Source organism: Elgaria multicarinata, chromosome 18 (assembly GCF_023053635.1).
Source record: "Elgaria multicarinata webbii isolate HBS135686 ecotype San Diego chromosome 18, rElgMul1.1.pri, whole genome shotgun sequence".
NCBI lineage: Eukaryota > Metazoa > Chordata > Lepidosauria > Squamata > Anguidae > Elgaria > Elgaria multicarinata.
Window position 1 is genome coordinate 3,380,773 of NC_086188.1, and position 23,465 is coordinate 3,404,237.

A 23,465-nucleotide genomic window follows, 5' to 3' on the forward strand; every position below is an offset into this window, starting at 1 on the left:
TTTATGGCAGACACCTTGATAATTATTAAAACATGCCTTCTACTTTCTCAGTTCAATACTTTCTCCCTACCTTCATTGTGACGCTCAGGATGGAGACACCTAAGCGTGCTGGATCTGACTAAGGAAAAGACTCACCTGGCCTCCTCTCTTGCCTTGAATACTGCTACGAAGAGGATCAGGGCCCTGGAAACAAAGCCGTATGAGGAGAGGTTTTGCTAAGTGTATATCCCCCCCTTTTCTTTAAAAGAAGAGTGAGTGGGTGAATTCTGATACCGTTTGATAGGAAATTTTCACCGGATCTCTGCAGTTCTTTTGCAAAGTTACCTCATGCCTTGGCCACGAGAGGGTGCTATTAACCTAGCAGTCACCCCAAACCAGATGGGTTTTTTGCTGCAGGGCAAGGCAGGCTGCCATTTGCAGCCAGACATTAACGAAGTGATACCTGCAAGCTCATCTGGTCAGTGGCAGCCTCTGGATTTCGCCTGCCCTGCCCGCCAGCCCGCAAATGTACTCCTGGGTGCTGCCAATTTAGACCATCCGGATTTAAAGAAACTGGACCTTGATAACTATATCTCTGCCTCAGCATCGTAAAGCTTCCTTTGCTACTTTCATCTTTTGCTTTCTCCTTTCCCCACCGAGCGGAGAAGGATGATGGACGTTTCCCCGGCATTGCTGCTGTGTGTTTTAATCTGGGGGTGGTGTGGGGTGAACCCTCTTTTTATGCTCCCCATGAATGGTGTCTCTCCTTTGCACAGGCTTTCTGTGGGCCTGTGTTTTGTTTCCATCACGCAGAATTTCTTCCTGCTTCACTCACACCAGACCTTGGTGTGTTTTTCTCCTCTATGACAATGCGTCATTGCAAACAAGATATTTATACTTTCAAGGCTACTCTTGGGGTTGTTGTTGGGTTTTTTTTATCTCGTTGTTGTTAGATTCCAGTGAGTCACTGCTAAGAACATAAGCAGTGCCCTGCTGGATCAGACCGAGGGTCCATCTAGTCCAGCACTCTGTTCACACAGTGGCCGACCAGCCATCGGCCAGGGACGAACAAAGCAGGACATGGTGCAAGAGCACCCTCTCACTCATGTTCCCCAGCAACGGGTGCACACAGGCTTATTGCCTGGGATACCGGAGGTAGTACATAACCATGAGGGCTAATAGCCATTGATAGCTTTCTCCTATCAATTGGATGAAAGGAATTCATCCAATGCCCTTTTAAGCCATCCAAATTGGCAACCATCACCACATCTTGTGGTAGTGAATCCTACAGTTTAACTCTGTGTTGTGTGAAGAAGTCCTTAGAATCACAGAATAGTAGAGTTGGAAGGGGCCTATAAGGCCATCAAGTCCAACCCCCTGCTCAATACAGGAATCCACTCTAAAGCATCCCCGACAGATGGTTGTCCAGCTGCCTCTTGAAGGTCTCTAGTGTGGGAGAGCACACAACCTCCCTAGGTAACTGGTTCCATTGTCGTACTGCTCTAACAGTCAGGAAGTTTTTCCTGATATCCAGCCAGAATCTGGCTTCCTGTCACTTGAGCCCGTTATTCCGTGTCCTACACTCTGGGAGGATCGAGAAGAGATCCTGGCCCTCCTCCGTGTGACAGCCTTCCAAGTATTTGAAGAGTGCTCTCATGTCTCCCCTCAATCTTCTCTTCTCCAGGCTAAACATGCCCAGTTCTCTCCGTCTCTCTTCATAGGGCTTTGTTTCCAGACCCCTGATCCTCCTGGTTGCCCTCTTCTGAACATGCTCCAGCTTGTCTGCGTCCTCCTTCCTTTGATCTGTCCTGAATCTCCCACCCATCAGCTTCATGGGATGACCCCACTGGGTTCTAGTATTTTGAGAGAGGGTAGGTATGAGAAATATAGAAATATGAGTCATGGGTATCTTGACCCTATGTACAACCGGAGATGAGCTAGCTTGCTCCAGTGCAGCGTCGGAAGACCCTATACAAGGGAAGAAAAGAGAAATAACTCAATCTCAAGTGGTCTTCTCCTTAGGGTGCCTTCTCCTATCAGAGGTTAGCTATCATTACAGCTCTTTTTGTGTTTGACTCAGCCACTCTAAATAATTGTCTAGAAGTAGAGCTGTACCGTTTCCTCAAGTTCTTTAGCCAAGATGTTCGTCTTCTACCCACTGATCTTTCCCCTTCAATTTTCCCTTGTATAATAAGTTGGAGTATGGTGTCTAATGCTTTAAATATATACCTTTTTTGGGAGATTGTTTTCATCAAAATGAGTAGACAAAGGAGGCTGCTTGAAAACCAATGCAGGTGTTTTCTTAGCTGCCATTTATGTTCTCCACTCTTGGGTTGTTATCCTCCCCACCCGAAAGGGAAACACTGTGATACTTAAGTGGTACAAAACAATTCCATTGTGTGCCTTTTTTTTTTATCACATTCTATGTAGTTTGCTTTTAATGCATCCAGAATTGTGAGAGTTCAGGATATGGAGCTAACAGACATTTCCTGGCCTGTGTGTTAGTCTTTTCCTGAGAAATGAGCACCAACTGAGATGTCGTTTATGAAACATGGGAAGAAAGCATGGTTGCAATATTATTATTATGTACTTATAAATCACTTGCACTTTAGTAAATAGCATTACATCTTCTTACAGTTTAAATTAAACAGTTTAAATCTTGCTGAAATGCGCAAAGAACTTCCAGTACACAGTTCATGGTTTTTAATAAATAATAATAATAATAATAATAATAATAATAATAATAATAATATATTTATTTGTTACCCGCCTCTCCCTCTGGATCGAGGCGCGGTACAACAGAAATACAAACACAATAAAATACATATGACTAATTAAAACATTTAAAATACATTATTAAGCAGCAAATTATTAAAAGGCATCTTAAAATTCAACTGGGTAGGCCTGCCGGAAGAGATCAGTCTTTATGGCTGTCTTAAATTCCAGAAGACTGTTAAGTTGACGAATCTCCACAAACTGGGAGCGGCAGAGGAAAAGGTCCTCTGGGTAATAGTTGTCAGTCTTGTTTTTGTTGGCTGGAGTAAATTCTTCCCAGAGGACCTGAGTATGCGGGGCGGATTGTACGGGAGAAGGCGATCCCGCAGGTAGCCTGGACCCAAACCGTGTAGGGCTTTAAAGGTGATAACCAACACTTTATACTTCGCCGGGAAACTAATTGGCAGCCAGTGAAGCGATTTTAAAACTGGTGTAATGTGGTCCCCCCTAGGTGTACCGGTGACCAGCCTGGCTGCCATATTTTGAACTAGTTGAAGTTTCCAGACTAGGCACAAAGGTAGCCCTATGTGGAGCGCATTGCAGAAATCGAGCCTTTGTTAAATATTAACCGAGGCTTTCTCTGTTCACACAAGAGATGTCCAGCCAGGCTAGGAGCTGTCCAAAGGTCTTTAACCTCACTGCCAACCTTCTCGCCCCTTTTTGGCGTCTTTTGAGTAGGTTCAACTAGCAAATGATTTGAGCTGCTGGTTTACAAACCCAACTGCTCAAAAGGTGGGGAAATTGGCCTCTGACTTCTCTTGCTTGAGCTTGATTCCTTAGAAGGTGCAAGCTGGTGAGATCTTTTATTCTGCTTAATTTTTAATGAAAATATATACAACGTATTGTGATACAGCACAATCAATTATTTTAGCTACTCAACAAAAACGCCCAGCATAACACCACATATAAACATCTAAGAGTGAGTTAAGTAATTTTAGTATCCATCTGCAGGTCTCCGCCATGGTCAATAAATGCAGCCTTCCTCAACCTGATGCCTTCCAGATGTGCTGGACTGCAACTCCCTATCATCATCCTGGCTGGGAATGATGGGAGTTGCAATCCAGCACATCTGGTGGGCACCAATTTGGGGGAAGGCTGACTAAATGGGACCTCTAGGATCAGCAGAACTTTTTCTGCTGAATACCCATTGCTGGTGGGGTTGGAAGCAAACTGCAAGAGAGTGTTGTGATCTGCATATTCAGTTTTTGGGTGTCTCGAAGGCATCTGGCTAGCCACTGCAAGAAGTAGGATGCCAAACCAGAAAGGCCTTTTGGTTTGATCCCGTTGCAAGGCCTTTGACTATTAGCTTCGTAGCCCCAATTCCCGGCTATCTATTGATACAGCTGAAAATATATAGGGACAGCGAGTGCCTTGTATCTATAGAAAGGCTCTTGGTTATCATGGGGAACCATAGGCCAGTGTTAGGGAGCTTCAAGGTATCTCCAGGGGCGTATTTTTGTCGTCTGATTTCATATCACTGAAGTAATTTGTAATAATATTTTCAGTCCGCCTTTAGGGCCATGGTATAAACAGGAAAATATGGGCGGTAACGTCTGACTCCTGTTGACGCAGAAGGCAATGAGGACTTCCAAACACCTGTTCTCTCGGGATGACGATCCGTGCAAGCCCTTGCTTATTTTTAAACGGCCGCTGGCGAAACCAGCTGGCTCGAGCCGAGTAATCTTTCTAATGAATACGAACCGTGATCGTTGTGGAACGCACGCTCGCTGCAGCCTTACAAGGGAAGGCTGAAGGGGCCTCAGACCTCCCCAAAGCCTTGGAGTAGCAGCTCCAAGTAAGCAGGCAGGATTAAGAAATGGCAGGAAAGGCTGCTTTGATCTTCGCCGTCACATTATGAGGAAATGCAGAGAATGAGGTGGTCAAGAGGGTAAAAATGTCGACATCTGGGTGCACACAACACCCGGGATCTAAAAGGCAGAGCGAACTGCTCCTTGTGAAAACATGCTCTGATTGTGAGACTGTCGTGGTCAAGTAGGAGCCAGCCTGATAAACCAAGCCCCAGTTGCTGGGGAACATGGGTGGGAGGGTGCTGTTGCACCATGTCCTGCTTGTTGTTCCCTGGCTGATAGCTGGTTGGCCGCTATGTGAACAGAGTGCTGGACTAGATGGACCCTTGGTCTGATCCAGCATCAGGGCTCTTCTTAGGTTCTAAAGCCGCAGTTAATAATTGGTAAGAAGACACACTGAATTTCTCTTTCGCCTTCTACCCAATATTAACTTATATGTACACAAGCCATAGGAGAGGAGTTCACAGGCACTTCTAAAAAAAAAACTTGTCATGCGAAAACTCTTTCTGAAGAAGAGCCCATTTGTCCGGACCTTAATGTAGCTTTAGGTACAAGAAACCCGACAATCAAGTAGCCCTTCGCTGAGAGCGCGTTCTCTCCGGCGAGATTTAACGCGCTGCGCTCTGCATGCGCTTGTTCTCATCTGACCTTCCGACTGTGTGAGAGCTTCAGTAAAACGAGCTGCTTGTAAGCCAGAAGATAAATGGAAAGTGCCTTTTGGGGACAGTGCATTTTCAATCTTCGGAGGTTTCTCCTGAAGGGCAGAAAAACCAAGAGGCGCATTTTTTCCCCTTCTAGGAAAGATTTGTATTATGATGAGCTGTAGGTGGAATGAACATTGACAGTAAAGAAGCTGCTTCTCCTATAAGACTTGAGTTATTAGTTATGATGGCAAATTGCACTATGCCTATGTATCCCAGTTGCTGGGGAATACGTGTGAGACGGGGTTGTCTTGCATTTGCGTCCCAATTGGGTTTTTTTCTACAGGAAGCTGGTTGGCCACGGTGTGAAAGGATCACTGGTCTAGATGGACCCTTGGTCTGATCTGGCAGGGCTCTTCTATCGTTAATCCGGTGGTACGTGGTTCATCTCAGAGCAACATAGAAGCTTTTGTTTGTACGGAATTCTTTCTTGCATTGTCAAAGTGGCTGAAACCTTCAGCCTTGGCGTAACTGCACACTAATGGTTTATACAGTAGTATAATTATGGCTTTTATGCCGGTGGGACAGTAGTAGATCTGAAGCATTCCCCTGTACCTTCCCTAGAACTCCAGGTGGCTATCATTTATAAATTGTGTCATATGCAGGATTCCACAGATCACCTGTTCTGGTCGCCTGTGGCGACTGCTGCTTCTCTCTGTGGCGAGTGCTGCTGTCTGCACACCCAGATCTCCCTGCACTAGAGAACTTGGGAGGGGGCAGTAAAAACCCAACAAACGCCCCTCCCCTGAACGACAGAGGCGGGACAGGCCAGGTCTCAGTGGTAGCCCCCATTCTTTGCTTGCAGAAGATCTCCGTTTCAATTCCTGCATCTCCAGATAGAGTTAGGAAAAAGTCTTGCCTGAAACCCTGAAAAGCTGCTACCAGCCAGTGTTGACATAAGAACGTAAGAAATGCCCTGCTGGATTAGACCAAGGGTCCATCTAGTCCAGAACTCTGTTCACACAGTGGCCAAACAGCTGTTGACTAAGGCTCAACAAAGCAGGACATGGCGCAACAGCACCCTCCCACCCATGTTCCCCAGCAACTAGTGCACACAGGCTTATTGCCTCGAATACCGGAGACAGCACACAACCATCAGGGCTAGTAGCCATGGATAGCCTTCCCCTCCAGGAATTTATTTAACCCCCTCTTAAAGCCATCCAAATTGGTGGCCATCAGTACATCTTGTGGTAGGGAGTTCCATAATTCAATTACTCTTCTCTGTTCTGAATCTCCCACCCATCAGCTTCATGGGATGACCCCCTTGGGTTCTAGTATTTTGAGAGAGGGAGAAAAATGTCTCCGTCTCCACTTTATCCACCCCATGCATAATGTTGTACATCCCTGTCCGGTATCTCCCCTGAACCTCCATTTTTCCAAGCGAAAACAGTCCCAGCTGTTGTAACCGTCCCTCATAAGGGAGATGCTCCAGCCCTTGGCTAAATGGACCAGAAGTCTACCTCAGTTTCCTCTGTTCCTATGAGCTCTGGAGAAAGGAAGGTGGGTTTTCCACCCATCCTGCTGAGATGGGAGGTGTTGATAGAAGCCACAACTAATGTCCGCCTGTTGAACCAGGCCAAATTTATGGACCCCCTAGCAATATATTCATATGGCCTGTTAGATTTAATGTGCTTAAATAAGCACGTTATATGTGTTTTTCTCACTCATAAACTAGCTGAAAATCTCCCATATCATATTTGCTTCACTTTCGCCACCCCCTTTTTTTAAAACAACAGGCTACAAAGGCAAACCTAGCATTTAAAGCATACATCTGATCCTGAAGTCGAAACTACTGCTTCACCTGCGGACTGGGTTTGAGCTGGAAATCTCTTGTTCTTTGTAAGAAGAAATTACCTTTTCTTGTCTCTTTCTACAAGTTCCTGTTTTCTGTTGCTGAACAGAAAACATTTTCTGAGTGTTCCTCTTTCATTATTATCCGTTCAAAAACGGATTCCCATGCCGACATTCAGACCTTAGCACAAAATAGGTGGCTTTTGAGGTGATGTCGTATGAAACACTTGGCAGGTTTAAAACGAGAAGCTCAGCAGCTCCCTGGATTTCTGAGCGTTGGAAGCAGCGATCTCAAAATGGTTGCCTCATGAAGAAAATAATGCAAGTGATGACGGTTGCTCAAAGAAGTTTTCCAGCCTCGAAGAACTGCGTTGCTTTCCTGATAGTTGCTAAGTTACCGCTTCGAACAACTGGGACTTCATCCGTCCTCCTCCTCTTGAGGAAAGCAGATATCCTTTCGAGAATGCTGCAAGAATGCAAGCCGGTGGAGATCACAAATGGATAATGAGCAAAACAGGTTTGTGACTTCACGGAGATTGTCGCCCCTTGTAGGGGAGCTTGGCAGAACCAAGCGTCATCTTGCTGAGATTTTCGTTACACGGAGGGCCCAGGACTAAATTCGGTCATCCCTACAGCTCCGTGCTGATTGGAAGCAGGCAGAAGGCTTGTGTCCCAAGCTTTCTGCTACAAACTCATTATTCAGGCGCTGAGTTGGAGAACCATCCTAGGGAAGCCCAAATCCAACTTTTGGCGAGTTAATTATTACTAAAGGAAGGATACGAACTAATCACGGCAAGACAAAGTTTTAAAATAAGAAAACGAACTGGAGTGATGCCATCAATGATATGCAAGTCACCAATCAGCCAATAGATGTTAACTAACTTGAAACTCTAGAAGCTTCGGTTTTATTTATTTATTACATTTATATCCTGCTTTTTCCCTCCAAGGAAACCAAGGCGGTGTACATAATCTTCCTCTCCATTTTATCCTCACAACAACAACCCTGTGAGGTAGGTTGGGCTGAGAGGCTGTGACTGGCCCAAAGTCATCCAGTGAGCTTCCATGGCTGAATGGGGACTGAAACCCGGATCTCACAACTCCCAGACCAACACTCTAATCACTACACCACACTGGTTCTCACATGGGTTGGATTTGACTTTTGTGAGTTAGAGGTGAAAACTGGAGATCCCATTACTCAGATCCATGTATTGCTTGCTCTTTCTCATACCTCTGATAATTGGCCATTTTGGGGACCTTAGCACACCTGGAAACATAGGAACTTAGAAAGCAGCCTCAATTGGGCTCAGACTGTTTATCCATCTAACTCACTGTTGCAGCATTGTCTCTGACTGGATGTGGTTAGAATCATAGAATAGTAGAGTTGGAAGGGGCCTCTAAGGCCATTGAGTCCAACCCCCTGCTCAATGCAGGAATCCACCTCAAAGCATACCTGACAGATGGTTGTCCAGCTGCCTCTTGAAGCCCTCTAGTGTGGGAGAGCCCACAACCTCCCTAGGTAACTGGTTCCATTGTCGTACTGCTCTAACAGTCAGGAGGTTTTTCCTGATGTCCAGCCGGAATCTGGCTTCCTTTAACTTGAGCCCGTTATTCTGTGTCCTGCACTCTGGGAGGATTGAGAAGAGATCCTGGCCCTCCTCTGTGGGACAACCTTTTAAGTATTTGAAGAGTGCTATCATGTCTCCCCTCATTCTTCTCTTCTCCAGGCTAAACATGCCCAGTTCTTTCAGTCTCTCTTCATAGGGTTTTATTTCCAGACCCCTGATCATCCTCCTGGTTGCCCTCCTGTGAACACACTCCAGCTTGTCTGCATCCATCTTGAATAGTGGAGCCCAGAACTGGACGCAATACCCTAGATGAGGCCTAACGAGGGCCAAATAGAGAGGAACCAGTACCTCCCGCGATTTGGAAGCTATACTTCTATTAATGCAGCCCAAAATAGCATTTGCCTTTCTTGCAGCCATAGCTCACTGTTGGCTGATATTCAGCTTGTGATCTACAACAATTCCAAGATCCTTCTCGTTTGTAGTATTGCTGAGCCAAGTGTCCCTCATCTTGTTCTCCGGGGTCTCAGGCAGAGGTCCTTCACATCATGCCTCATCCTTCTTGGCAGACAGAGTTACTTGTTCTGACTTTATACTGTTAGTTTTACCCTACCCTGTGCCTGTTTACCCTACCCTGTGCCTGTTTGCATTCTCTTCCCCTCCCTATTGTTTTATTATGATTTTATTAGAATGTAAGCCTATGCAGCAGGGTCTTGCTATTTACTGTTTTACTCTGTACAGCACCATGTACATTGATGGTGCTATATAAATTAATAATAATAATAATAATAATAATAATAATAATAATAATAATAATGATATGCCCATTGCTTTTTCTCGGGAGTTGCAGAACCATGATCTAACCTAATGTCATGTTGGAATACAAAATGCCTCTTAAAACGAGATGCGTGTACCTTGGAATCTCATCCAGAAAAGGGGGGAGGTAATTTTTGTCATTTTTACGTCCCCGGATCAGATGAGCAGCACCCCTGCCATCCAGAGAACACACACGCGTAGAATATACATTTTCTACCAGTGTTTTCTAAACTGTGTCCCAGGAAATCCCAGCCTTCCTCAATATGTTGGATATATTGTAAGACATCCCCAGTTTTCTCAGCCTTTCCGTGAAGGCTAAGGGATCTGGCCAAAATGCTGCACATGAACACTCGGAGAATATCCAGAAATGCAATGTATACCGGAATTAAGCTCATTAATCCAAATACTGCATCTCCCAATGCGCTTTGAGCAATTAGTTCTTCATTAGGAGACATCGATTACTGTACTCACTTTGCAAATACGCTCGCTGCAAGTTACACTGAACGGTGGACACTCAGTCTTACATGTTTCTGGTATCATTTCATACCATTTTTCTTTGCCGAGAGTGGCCATGGTTACCAAGAGTGGTGGAGCCCCTGCGTTGGCTGCAGAAGGTCTCCAGTTCAGCACCAGTTCAGCACTCCAGATCAGCACCTGAACTGGCTCCAGTTCAGCACCCAGCAGCATCTCCAGATAGAGCTAGGAGAAACTCCTGCCTGAAACCCTGGAGACCTGCTGCTGCCAGTCAGTGTCGACAATACTGAGCTAGATGGACCAGTTTATTTGCTTGCTTGCTTGCTTGATTGCATTTCTATACTGCCCAATAGCCGAAGCTCTCTGGGCGGTTTACAAAATTGTAAATAATCTGACTTGCTCTAAGGAGGCGTCAAACGTTCCTATCTTGGGACTAACCTTGGTTGCCTAGCGTTTTGTCTTCTCATTTTGTCCTTTTTCACCTGTGGAGGAAGGGTGTCGTGCTTTATGGTACTTCATGGATACTTTATGGTACTTATGGATGTTTTAGGGTGGATTCCTGCATTGAGCAGGGGGTTGGACTCGATGGCCTTGTAGGCCCCTTCCAACTCTGCTATTCTATGATTCTATTATTCATAACCCTCCATCTTCTCAGGGAGGTTGTGGGCTCTCCCACACTAGAGGCCTTCAAGAGGCAGCTGGACAACCATCTGTCAGGGATGCTTTAAGGCGGATTCCTGCATTGAGCAGGGGGTTGGACTCGATGGCCTTAGAGGCTCCTTCCAACGCTACTATTCTATGATTCTAAGCTTGCGTGCTTTGATGAGAGTGCTTTGCTTTTTGAAGTGGTCCAGACCAATCCCAAAGCCCCTGGCTAGCACTGTTGCAGCCGGGTGGATTTTCTCCCAGAAGTTCAGGCAGTCCTGCCAGGGGCTTCTCCCATAGCTTGCAAGCAAGGGTTAAACATTTCCCCGGCTCCACGTGATGCTATGCAAACCATGAATCATTCCAATGGATCTGCTCAACTCCGCCTGCCCAGTCACCAGGCAGATGCTGTTCCCTTGGTTGCTATGGTGACCCCGCCTGTACTATCATCAACCCCAGCCCAGCCTCTTCCTTGGAAAGAAAGACCTCTGCGGCTGTTTTACCTAGCTCATTGTTTTCCTTCCTGTTGCAGAGGAGAAGGGAAAAGGAGCTGAGTGGGAGGGTGAGCTCAAAACACCACCTCCCAGAGTCCCTTGCCCTCGGAACATGTCACCCCTCCCCTTGAGAGCACCCAGGTGGGTTTGCCCAGCGCGGTAACAGCAGCCTATCTGGAGGGCGTCTCCTAGCGGCCTGCAGGCACAGAGGGAATGAAATGTGCAGCACCTTGAGGAAGTCCGGCTTTCCGCTGCCTCTGCCGGAATCGGCAACCGTCTCTCTGCTCCGATCTCTGCTGGTCCTTTCCGGCGAAGCCCCCCTCCCTTCCGAACTGAAGAGTCATTCAGAAGAATTTTCGGCAGGCTGTGATTCAACGGCAAGCCGCGTCTTGAAGGCAGCTGACTTCACTTTCAGCCGCGTCTTGTTTTGCACTCTTGTCGGGACTAAACGCGTCTCCAGAAATGAAGGAACGTGGCGATGATGCCGAAGACCAAAAGTGACCTGTGACAGAGGACCGGGGTGGGTGGGTGGGTGGACAGGGGGACTCCTGTGACGACCCCACCTGCCTTTTCAGGGTCGCGTCTCCCGGGAGATGTAAGCGGCCCGCCTGGCAAATGGGTTATAGGAGAGCTTTGGAACGGGGTTGCCTGCACTACTGCCTCGGGAGCCCACCAGGCCGGAAGGGAAAGGTCTTTCCTTTTTCAATTCCCGTGGCTGAAATAATAGATCCGGCTTCTGGAAAGTAGCTCACTGGGCCTGTGTGTGAATGCAAGAGAAAAAGTATGCCGTCCTGCTTGGTGAAACAAACTATAGACGCTTCTCTTTTGTGCGCCTGATATACCAGATGTATTTTTATAGGGTGAATTTGGTTAACAGAAGAAGCTGCAACTGAAGAAGAAAACACTTGACTTTTTTTAAAAAAAGCAAAACTTGGGAACGTACCAACCTCTACCTTTCTTCCCTAACCCCCACGTCTTTTTCTTTTTGCTCAAGGATCTTACTGCTAGATTTTTCGAGTATTTAAGTAGTTCATTATTCCCAGCCTGCTCTGATTTCATCTTGGGCGGAGGTGACTTTTCTCGCCCTTTCTCTTCAACTCCCGCAAGCCCGTCTAGCCTTTTTGCGTCCTGGAGCTATGGATTACCTCGGAGACAAGTTGACGGTGGCCCAGACACACATGACCCACTGGGTCGGCTCCGTGCGGCGGTCCTTGCAAGAGGCGCTGAATTTGGTCACGACAGCGGTTGCTCACGACCGGGCGACCGGGGAAGGGGCGAGCCGAGGCCCTTTCAAGCGCACCTCTTCGTTCCGGCACTTCGCCTCCCGAAGCAGAGAGTCGTTCCGGAGGTTTTCCTTGCGCAGTCAGCAAAGGCTCTCCTCTCTGAGGAAGAGGCAAGCCAGTTCGGAGCAGCCTGACCTTGTAAGCACCTTTCTGCCTGCCCAGGGGGCTGAGGACGAACGGCGTGAGCTGAGCCAGGATTGCCGCGGTTGCATCCTGGGCTGCTCACGCCGCTTCGTGTCACTGCCCTGAGTTTCATTTTTAAGAGCCACCAGTTCTTGGTTGTTTTACCTTCTCCTCTAACGCAAATACTGTTGGGGCGTAACTTCTAGGTTTCCTAACATTCCTTGTCCCAAAGGCACTTGGGTGAGAGGGCGTAGAACTGTTGCTTTCTTTCATTTCTTCCTAGAATAACTCAGAAGGGTATAAGTCATTAATGCTCAGATGGAGACACGGAAGCATTGCCAGTATGTAATTTGCAAAGTGAGGGAAGAGTGGTGCCTGAGTCTTCCTTAGAAGTCTCATCCTCTGCCCCGGAATGCTGATTTCTTAAGGCCTGAACGTTTTTGCGGGTCTGGGGCTGCAGGAATGGAAGCCTGGATGAGGGCCTTCTGCAAATACTCAAGTATGCTCCTCGTCGTTCCTTATTTGCGGTGCTCTGAATGCAAGCTTTGAAAACGGCATCTGGGGCGAAGTCCTGCTAAGCTGTCCCTCCCCTCCCATTAAGCCCAGAGTTCCTGAGCGAGCCCACCCAAGTTCAGTCCGCTTCCCTGGGCCACAATGAAGGTTCCTCCACAAGATACAAAAGAAACGTGTCTTTCTTTGTGCCTTCGCCGCAAACTCAAAGGCCTGTCTGCGGGCATGGAGTAAATCCGTGCCCAGGAGCCAAAGGGAAGGTGTCTCGTTCATTCCTCTTCCGTTTCCCCCAAAGTCTCAACAGTTTAATGTGGGAGTGGGTGGGGGTGATGCTTCGGGAGCCCAGAGCGTGCCACAGCAGCAAGCCGTCTTCAAAGAAGAAATGGGTTGCCTTGCTCACCCCCGGCACAACGCAGCGATGGCTTAATAGAGATGGCTTCAGGGTGGGGCGTCCGAAGGAAGGAAGGAAGGAAGGAACAGTCTTTGCTACTTTGAGAAATGTGCAGATAGCATGGATTTGGGAGGACAGAGAGGCCTAGCAGCATTGGTCGGAATAAGGACACGGCTTGTGCCAGTGCGCAAGGCGTCATCTTCAAGCCTGTCACTGTCCCTTTATTCTTTGAAAGAAAATGTGGTTTGTTGTTCTTGTTGCAAGGATGAATTTGAGGGTCTGCAGTCTCAGAAGCTGGTCAGTTCTGTCTATCATCTCTGGTGGGGGCTTCTGCAGGGGCCCCCTTTCCTCCTCGAGCCTGTCAGAAGCCAAAAAACAATTATTCAAAGTTAACAGGGGGGGCTTCAGCTGTGACGAGGCTTCATACAGGCCTGAGTTAACTTTTTTTGTTTATCAGAGAATTGACACCGCCTTAGGAACGGTGGCCTTTTATGACCCGTCGAAGCTGTTTTGACATGTAGTTGCTCTGTTGCAACTTAGGCAGGTGCAAATGCTTGACCCCCGAGTGCACGGCCAGGCTCTCTGTTACTGATGCCTAGCGACGGACCTGCTCGCTGCCCTGGGGTTTGCTTGCATACATATTCCAGAGGAAGGTAGCAGAAGTTTGCCTATTTTGAGTAAACAAGGGGATGGTAGCACAACAGTGATTAAGCCGAGTGACCCGACCTCAGGTGATGTGCTTTGTTGCATGTTTATTCTTCTTTCCGGACCTTGGTGAACTTTTTCAGAGTGGAAAGTTATGGATTTGTACATTTTTGTTATCTCACGGCACCTTTCCCTAGAAATTTAAAAACTGTAGTGCACGCTAGCGAAACTGTGAGGGCGAGTGTGTCCACACAACCCCGTAGCCTACACCCTGGTAGTGGGGCTCCGGTATTCAGCATAAATACAGTGTACACTCCCAAGCGATGCATGAGTGAATAGGTGCTGGATGTAAGGAAGTAGACGCTTGTGTTTGTGAACTTTCAAAAAGAGCAGGATGGGGCCCTTCCTGAGGTGCGGGGGCTCACCGCTCCCAAGAGGCCGTAGGGGATTTCCAGGAGGCATTCTTCCGCTCCCAGAAGTGAATTGTGCATTCGGTGATCCCCTTCGCACCTTGATGTTTGAATATTTCAAGAGCAAAGAGTTAAATTTAAAGCTATCTCTGTGGCCTAACCTGTTCTTTGTTTACTCTTCGGTTGGTGCTGCCAGAGAAACTGAAAAGATGTTATTGTGTAAGGGGACAGGCGAAGGCAGGTTGCTTCAGCAGCAAAGCTAGTTGGAGAGTGTGCGCGGGGAGATGTGCCATACGTGGTGTCCGCCCGAGTTGCAGAGGTTCGAAATGAATCCAGAAAGATGCCCTGTGAAAGGAATTGTTTAAGGCTGATGATCCAGGTGGTAAAGGACGATTTGCACATGCCTGCTAAGACTTCTCTGTACACCTGCTGCAAAGTCAGGTGCAAGAAGTCAAAGCTGTTCACTCTCTGCCATCATGGGTAACTGGGTGGCTGTAGCATGGTGCCAGGAGTTGCCTGAACTAAGCTTTGATTCACTCCTGCAAATATTTGTTCATGCTTAGAACTTTAACCAGGCGGTGAGGTCACCACATGACCTCCAGATTGAGCCTACTCCAGATAATTGACACGGCCGAGGTTTTTAATGTGCATTATGGCGTAATTTTTAACCCAACTCCCCCTGATAAGTGCCTCTTATCTCTAGAGAAGCCGTCCCACATGAGCCCGGTTGAAATAAAGGGGAGTTGCCCAAGAACACAATAGGTCTCGGCTATTGTGGCCCGAAGTGCTAGAACGATTGCACTAGTTAGGTTCAGGCCTGTGATTCCCATAATTCTCCCTTACCAACCTGCCCGTTCACTGAGGTCATCCGAGGGCCTGCTCCTGGTGGTTCCACATAGACCCATCCTCCGATTGGAATCCACCAGGGGAAGGGCCTTCAGCGTGGTGGCCCCCCTCCTGTGGAATTCCCTGCCTCTGGAGGTCAGGCGGGCACCAACCTTGTACTCCTTTTGCCGCCTCCTGAAAACATCTTTATTCCAAGAAGCCTTTCCTTAATATGCAGCCTTGAATCTCTGTATTTGCTTCTTTTAAAATTTGTTTTAACTGTTTTACTCTGTTTTTATTTTCATTTTATCTTGTACACCGCTCCGAAATTTTCCATTGGGGAGCGGTATATAAATATTCTAAATAAATAAATAATTCTTTCTGGGAGGTCATGAAAGTTTAAACGCGTACAGAACTGATAAAAGGCTATGGTGTAGGAACACCCTTAGATAAGGAAAGGAGCATAGGGAGTACAAAAAATCAGCCCCTGGTTCATCTAGCTCAGTATGGTTTACACTGGCTGGCAGCAATGGATCTCTAGAGTTTCAGACAGAGTTTTTCCCAGTCCTTCCTGGAGGTGACGGAGAATGAAATTGGGATATATATATTTTGCATGCAAAGCATCAAGCTATGGGCAGCCCCAAAGAGCGAGCTAGACTATTAGGACATGTTCTCCTGCTCCTGATTGGCTGGTTGGCATGCAGCCTGTTGCATCTGCTGGCCACTTTGGGTGGGCTTGTAGGGGTACGGACTTTGGGCGAAGGCAGCTTGACTTGTCTGAAGCAATTCATAGCCTGCTCTTGTGTTCTTGCCTTCCTCTGTTCTATCCTTTGCCCCTGTAGCCTACCTCATGCTTCCTGACCCCTGGTTCCTGGTTTGGTGTGGCTTCCAGACTCATTCCAGTCATGACCATCTTGCCAGGTGCCTGATTTTGGCAAACAGAAGGAGAAAGTTCCATTGTAAATCCTTCCCCCCCCCCCCCCCCGGTAGTTGCATGGATGGACTTTTAAGAAACAAGCTAGAACCTCCCCATCAAGTCTGGGGTAGTCTTTCTTCAGGTTCTCTTGTCAAGGATCTATCCCTCCGTTCCAGCTGATCCTGTCTTTTTTTCCAATCTGGCATCTCTGATAGCCATGAGAACCCTTCAGAGTTTGGCAAGGCTTGCTTCCTGACATAACAGGGCCTCTCAATTCTTTGCTGGCAATCCTGCTGTCCACTGGTTCCTCAGGAAGGAAGTTTGAGTTGGGAAGTCTAGCTGGAAAATCACCCCTAGAGCCTTGTACCAGCAGTGCTGGGAGAGCCCAGTTCTAAGCTAGACCGATGTTGGTATTTTGCCCCTTTACGCCTTGAGTAAGAGATAAATTACTTTGGTTTGAAGATTCCCTGTGGTCTAGGCGTCCATGATTTTGTAGACTTGCATACAGATCAGAATTAGCATCGTAGGGGCCAACCAGCTCTACTTCCTGCAGATATTAATTCTCGCCTTGTCTTAGCTTTTAGTCTCTGGAGGCCCAGGCTGGTGCACCTCACCTTTTATACTTCCTAATGACTATAATATAAAAGTCATTTAGTAAACAAAAGGCCCAAAACTGGCCATGAAGTGGTGCAGGAAGATGGCTGGTGGAGCGTCCGGCTTGCTTTGTCTCTCCTTACGACTCAAACTAACAGTGACAACATATATTGGCGGAGTTTAATTAACAAGGGCGCTAGAACCAGCACACAAAAGCGGTTCATGGTTTTCTATTCTTAACACCCACTCTTAATCATACTGTGGAATTTGCTGGCAGCAGAGGCTAAGGCCTCTAGGAAAAAGGAAAGGTCCTTTGTATGGATTTTGACGTTTCCTTCTCTAGTTTGTAGATAGCACCCTCTTGAAACCACTTGGCCTGATCTCTCACCAAGGGACAGCAGGGATGCCAGGCTAATATGTGGTATTTATAGTTTCCTTAGGCTAGCAGGGACACGGCAGTGTTTAAGAGGCCTCATTCACTCTTGGAAATGGCTTTGGGATTGGGTAGGAGATGTATACTTGCGCCCTGCACATGCACACCCACTTTCCCCTTGGTGTTTCAGTTTCTAGGTGCAGTTTCTAGATCAAGGTGCTGGTACTTATCTCTACAGTCCTAAATGGCATAGCACCCAAATACCCGAGGGAGCACCTCTCCCCATACTGGAAATGTATGATGTCTTAACAAAGGACAGGGGCTTTTTCATAGAATAGTAGAGTTGGAAGGGGCCTATAAGGCCATCGAGTCCAACACCCTGCTCAGTGCAGGAATCCACCCTAAAGCATCCCTGAAAGATGGTTGTCCAGCTGCCTCTTGAAGGCCTCTAGTGTGGGAGAGCCCACTACCTCCCTAGGTAACTGGTTCCATTGTCGTAGTGCTCTAACAGTCAGGAAGTTTTTCCAGTCAGAATCTGGCTTCCTGTAACTTCAGCCCATTATTCCGTGTCCTGCACTCTGGGATGATCAAGAAGAGATCCTGGCCCTCCTCTGTGTGACAACCTTTGAAGTATTTGAAGAGTGCTATCATGCCTCCCTTCAGTCTCCTCTTCTCCAGGCTAAGCATGCCCGGTTCTTTCAGTCTCTCTTCATAGGGCTTTGTTTCCAGACCCCTGATCATCCTGGTTGCCCTCCTCTGAACATGCTCCAGCTTGTCTGCATCCTTCTTGAAGTGTGGTGCCCAGAACTGGATGTAATACTCAAGATGAGGCCTAACCAGGGCCGAAAAGAGAGGAACCAGTACCTCGCACGATTTGGAAGCTATACTTCTATTAATGCAGTCCAAAATAGCATTTGGGTTTTTTGCAGCCACATCACACTGTTGGCTGATATTCAGCTTGTGATCTACAACAATTCCAAGATCCTTCTCGATTGCAGTATTGCTGAGCACCCGTTGGTAGCACCCTCTCCTTTGAAGGGGTATCCCTACTTTACGATCTTTTGGGTGCCAAGTTAAGACATTTTTTGTTTGCTGAGGCACTTTAATTTGCACATGCCCCCAGTCTGTCTTGTAATTTTTATCTGCTGCCTTTTCTTCTAGCTATTAATTTTAATGTTCTTATTCTATTAGGTTTTCAATAATTTATCATCTATATTATTGTACACCGATCAGGGATGTAATTCGCTGAAGAAATGTATTAATACAGGAATGTATTAAGTAAATATTCCCTACCTCCTTGAAAAATGATTGCAGGTTTTTCTTAGTGAGGATGTCACTCCTTTGGAAAACTCCCTTTCTGGGGAGGCTCACCTGGTCTCCATTCCATTAAAGCAACTAGAAAGGTAGTAGACATAATTCTTCTTTATGACACCTTGTTTGTTCTACCTGGCTTTTTAGAAGGATTGATTCTATGTTCTTGAGCTGCCATGGTCACGTTCAGGGTTTTTATTGATGTTGTGTGCATTTTAATTACTTCTCAGTTGCTTTGAGTGCCTGTTAGTAGAGAAAAGTGGTGGAATAGATTTCAATAAAATGGCAAAGAAATGTCTATAAACAGAGGGAAAATGTTGAAAACTTTTGCCAGTCAAGTGTCAAGTAATAGCAGTTCAACTATGTGCTGCATGAATATTTACAACCTTTCAGCTTAGTGGGCCTCATTGGAGTAACTCAAGGTATATTTATTTATTCTTATCAAGTTGAGAAACTTTAAATGGAATTGCAGAACTCTCATTATTGAGTTACTTCTGCCAGGAAATGTGAGGTCAAGTAGATGGTCTAATTTTAAAAAACTTTAACTTGAGGAGGATGTTTGAGGGGAATCCTCATGAGACAATCATCTTTTTACAATAAATACTTTCTGATACACTATCAGAAAGTATTTATTGTTAATTGTTAAAAGATGATTGTCTCATGAGTAAATTGTATGCACAGTTTCGTTCTGCAATAGGTTGCCATCTATGACCGTGCAGGTGATGCATCAGGTATATTTGTAAATAAATAAGGTTAATGGGCTAGTATTAATGAGAGCTGCTTTGGCCGTAGCACTTTTAACTCGTACGTAGTGGGTTGTGTCTTCTTTATTTTGTTGGCGATAGTAGTGTTTTGGTAGTGCTGTTCTCACTTTCCAGGTGGAGAACTGAGGCCTTGAAAGAGCGATGCTGTTGAAGGCAACTCAAAAAGAAGCCTTGGAAGGTGGAGATTCTCAACTCTGCAGCATGTTCTTTGCTGGGACCACACAGGCGCTCACTTCCTAAGTAGGGTCTGGTGCCACTGGACGGAGGGGAACTGAGAGCGTAACACCAGTGTCTGAGGAGTTTATAGCACCAGACAGAGGAACAGGATTGTCAGGGAGGCGTGAATTTAACGGACCTGGGGCTGTTCTCTGGCCTGCCCTCCCTTTGGTGACCCTGAGTGACTCATTTCACCCTCGCTTCCCCTTGTTAAATTACTCCCGTCTCACAATAGGGGAGGTAGATTCGAATTTGGGCCTCTGTGCATGATCCCAGATAACAAGGCCCTACTTTTATTGTTAAGACCTTGCTCAGGTTGATATCAGGCTTTTCTGCATCTATTCCCCCCCTCCCCCTTTCGGTTAAAGTACAAAGAATTTTGCCCTACGTGCTTCTGGGTGAGCTTATTAATGATTTACACAATAACGCAAATCCAGGACTGCAGGAGCCAATGTTTGATTGCAGGGGAATTTGGAAGACAGATCAGTGTTTATGCTTCCAGAGAGGCCTTCCTGAGGGGCGGTTTTGGGGGCTGGGACATCTCTGCGTCCTTGCCTTGAGGGGCTTTGTACGGTCCCTAGCACTTGAATCTATCAGCTCGCTGGGACCCGGACTCCTCCGTGGGGTATTTCCCCATTCCTCTGAGCAGGTGGGGTGGTAAAACAGTTTGTGGACTGAGTTACATCAGACTGCAGGCAGGGATTGGATTGTTCCCTAAGGAAAATGTTGCCATGCACCTAGAAAGCTAGCATATCAGGAAGAAGTCACACACACACACACACACACACACACACACACACACACACACACTGGTCATTTGTTCAGCCCTGTTCTGCTTGCTTCTCAGCTGCTGCATCTTTATCTCAAACATCAGCTGTTTCTCACATGGCCCACCAGGCTCCAGAGGTCTGAAAATGTCTCAGCATCTCCAGGAAGTGGTCTTTTATGCAAGAAGTCTGTGGCCAAGAAGAAGCAAAGGCCTTCTTCCAGCGGCAAGTTCTCAAACTTATAATTTAACCAGTTTGACTACTTCTGAACGTTAGCCCAGCTGAAGCTTGTTACCCGGTTAGAGACTCCACGAGATGCTTCCGTTCTAATTCCGCCTTTTGTGCTTGCTCAGAGAGCTCACTAATAAGGTGGTCGTATCTGATCCGTTCGGTCCCCCACCCTCCCTGTTCCTGCTTTACCCTTTTACGAAGCTTCCTCCGCTCCTAAAGCAAACACAGCCTCTCGACGGCGTGGCCTTTTCCTTTCTAGCTTGGTACTTGGAGCTGCCACTGGATCCCAACCCCCCCCCTCCCAAAAAGTTGGCAGCCTTGCTCTGTCAAATCAAGTTTGCAAACACACTTGCTTCCCATGTTACATTTTGGAACAAACACTTAGGTTCCAGCTGGGGTTTCTCAAGCTGAGGAAAGAAGGCACCAGCTCGCTCTTCAGCATGCTTTCGAATCCCTGTTGCCAGGGAATGTCAGTGCAATAGCACCCTCCAGGTTATGTCCTGCTTGTGGGCGTCCCCTTGAGGCATTAGAACATAAAAGTGCCGTGCTGGATCAGACCAAAGGTCCATCTAGTCCAGAGCTTTCCAAACTTTTCAACCCGATTATGCATACTGCGCATGCGCAGTACCTGTATGATCCCTCGGCCGAGGTGTGCATACACGGATACAACGGAAGGGGAATATACTAGTACACCATACTGATCGGCACCTTTGCTGCGTAAAAATGCATGCAAGTTGGTATTGCTTATTTCACATAGACCCAGAGGTTTCTCGTTACGTTTGCGTGACGCACCTACACACTGCAGCTGACACACTAACGTGTCGCCACACATAGTTTGGAAAGCTCTGATCTAGTCCAACACTCTGTTCGCACAGCAGCCAACCGGCTGTCAACCAGGGACCCACAAGCAGGACATGGTGCAACAGCACCCTCCCACCCATCTGCCCCAGCAACTGGTGCACACAGGCTTACTGCCTTGAATACTGGAGGCATCACACAACCATCAGGACTCGTAGCCATGGATAGCCTCCTCCTCCAGGAACTTATCCAACCCCCTTTTAAAACCCTCCAAATTGGTGGCCATTGCTACATCTAGGGTTACTGAATTCTATAGATTAACTATATGCCGTGTGAAGAAGTTCTTCCTTCGATCTGTCCTGACTCTCCCACCCACCAGCTTCATGGGATAATGACCCCCATTGGGTTCTAGTATTTTGAGAGAGGGAGGAAAATGTCTCCCTATCCACCTTCTCCGCACCAGGCATAATTTTGTCCACCTTTAGTTGGCCACTGTGGGATGGACAAGACAGGCCTTCAGCCTGATCCCACACTCTTCTTCTTCTGTTCTTAACCCTTTATTGTTTGGGTGACTCCTCTACCTTCTCCGCTCCTGTCGCTCCGGGATGAAGGCACTGAAGTATCCGCTTGCTCCTGCCGGATGCTTCTCTTGCCATCTCATGGTTGCTTCCTGAATCTTCTGGCATGTCAGTCCTCTTCACTTGCCATGAGACATGTCCACTAGGTTCACCATCTATGCAACTTCCTTGCCATACCAGCTTTAGCCCCAGGATTTTAGCAGCTGGGCACGCCTTTGACACCCCCTCCTCCTTCCTGCCTCATAGCGGCTGTGCTTGGAACCCAATATCTGCAGCATGTCTATCTGTGCAACCCAAATTCGAGGGAGTGTGTGTTCGGCTGCCCCTCCCACTCCCTCTCCTGTAGACCCTTCCGAGGCTGAAGTTTGCGGGCGGGTTTAATTTTCCTTTTAATTCCCCCTGTCACATCTGTTCTCATTTCACACTCGCGATGCTATTGCCCACCCTAAACCTTTGGCACAAGGCCATCCTGCGAAAACAAATCACCTTTTCCCTCGAAATAATCTGCAGGGTTTAGAAACAAACAAGGCAATGTTTATAGATGCCGCGGGTTCCTGGCTCGCAGGTTGGTTGTCACTTACAGGGCACCGTGGGAGAGAAAAGCGTAACCTGGGACCGTTCAGGCAGCCTCCGGGTTGCATAGCAACCCTGGAGCTGTAGCGGCTGGTGTTATTAGCGGTGAAACGCGGCACAGGAGTAGGTGGGGTGTTCAGTTACGTGTCGAGAAAATGGGCTTTCGCTCGCGGCTCTGGCAGTGTTTAAATATAGCCGCGGGGGCTTGCTCTCCTTGTGCGTACGGAATTAAAACAAACACAAACCCGTTGAGAGGAGCCAAAGATTTTGCCTGTGTCTGCCTCGTGTGTGCTTCTGTGGTTCTCCCTATTTGTCATGCTTCAGATCTGTCCTGTGATGAGAACACGCGGGGCTGTTCATGGCGGCTGACCCGCAAATGTGGAATGCTCTTCCCCCAAACTGAAGGCCCGGTCACTCTAAGAAGCAGACGAGGGAGGTAAAACTGTGTTTCTGCACTGTACCGTTGCAGACTGCAGGTCGTAGGAGGAGGGGCTGCACGTTTGAACATCTCCCTCAAAAAAACAACGGCCCGACTCGCACACAAAAAGCTAGCAGCTTAGGGAGATGCACCTTGTGGCCAGGGCCATGCCACAGGTGTTTTGCACTCTTCCGTGCTACACATTTAAACCAGATTTTCATTTCCTGTTTCACTATTACGGCTCCCAACTAAAGAACTCCAGAAGGTCTCTCCGGCAGAAAAATCTAGGCACCTTCTGAAAATGAAAATACCAACCCTTCAGGGCCAGGGAGAAAACTCATGACAATCTAAACTTGTTTAAGCTTGTAGGGATTGCCTTTATAATCTTCCTAGGCCCTGTGATTTTCGCCGTGTAATAATTTCTCTTTGTTCGTGAAACCCTCCTGGATTTCAGGTAGGAGTGGCAATGAACGGGGATGGTTTCGGTACGACGTATCTGACAATTTTTTATATGGAGGATGTTGAGAGTCCACTCTCAGGAAGTATGTGGCTGCAAATAATCATAAAAACCTAAGAATCATAGAATCATAGAATAGTAGAATTGGAAGGGGCCTGTAAGGACATTGAGTCCAACCCCCTGCTCAATGCAGGAATCCACCCTAAAGCATCCCTGACAGATGCTTGTCCAGCTGCC

General features: G+C 47.2%; 1 protein-coding gene across 4 annotated transcripts in view; it reads left to right on the forward strand.

Moving 5' to 3' along the window:
* Positions 1–23,465, forward strand: part of KIAA1671 (KIAA1671 ortholog) — a 64,808-nt gene that overhangs the window by 24,239 nt on the left and 17,104 nt on the right. The window contains exon 1 of one of the 4 annotated variants that reach the window (XM_063144177.1): positions 11,114–12,466. The exons of the other annotated variants lie outside the window; for them this stretch is intronic. Coding sequence (XP_063000247.1) covers positions 12,182–12,466 — 285 coding nt within the window. The 5' untranslated portion in view covers positions 11,114–12,181. Of the gene's footprint in view, positions 1–11,113; positions 12,467–23,465 lie in introns of those variants that run through there. 4 annotated transcript variants of the gene reach the window in all.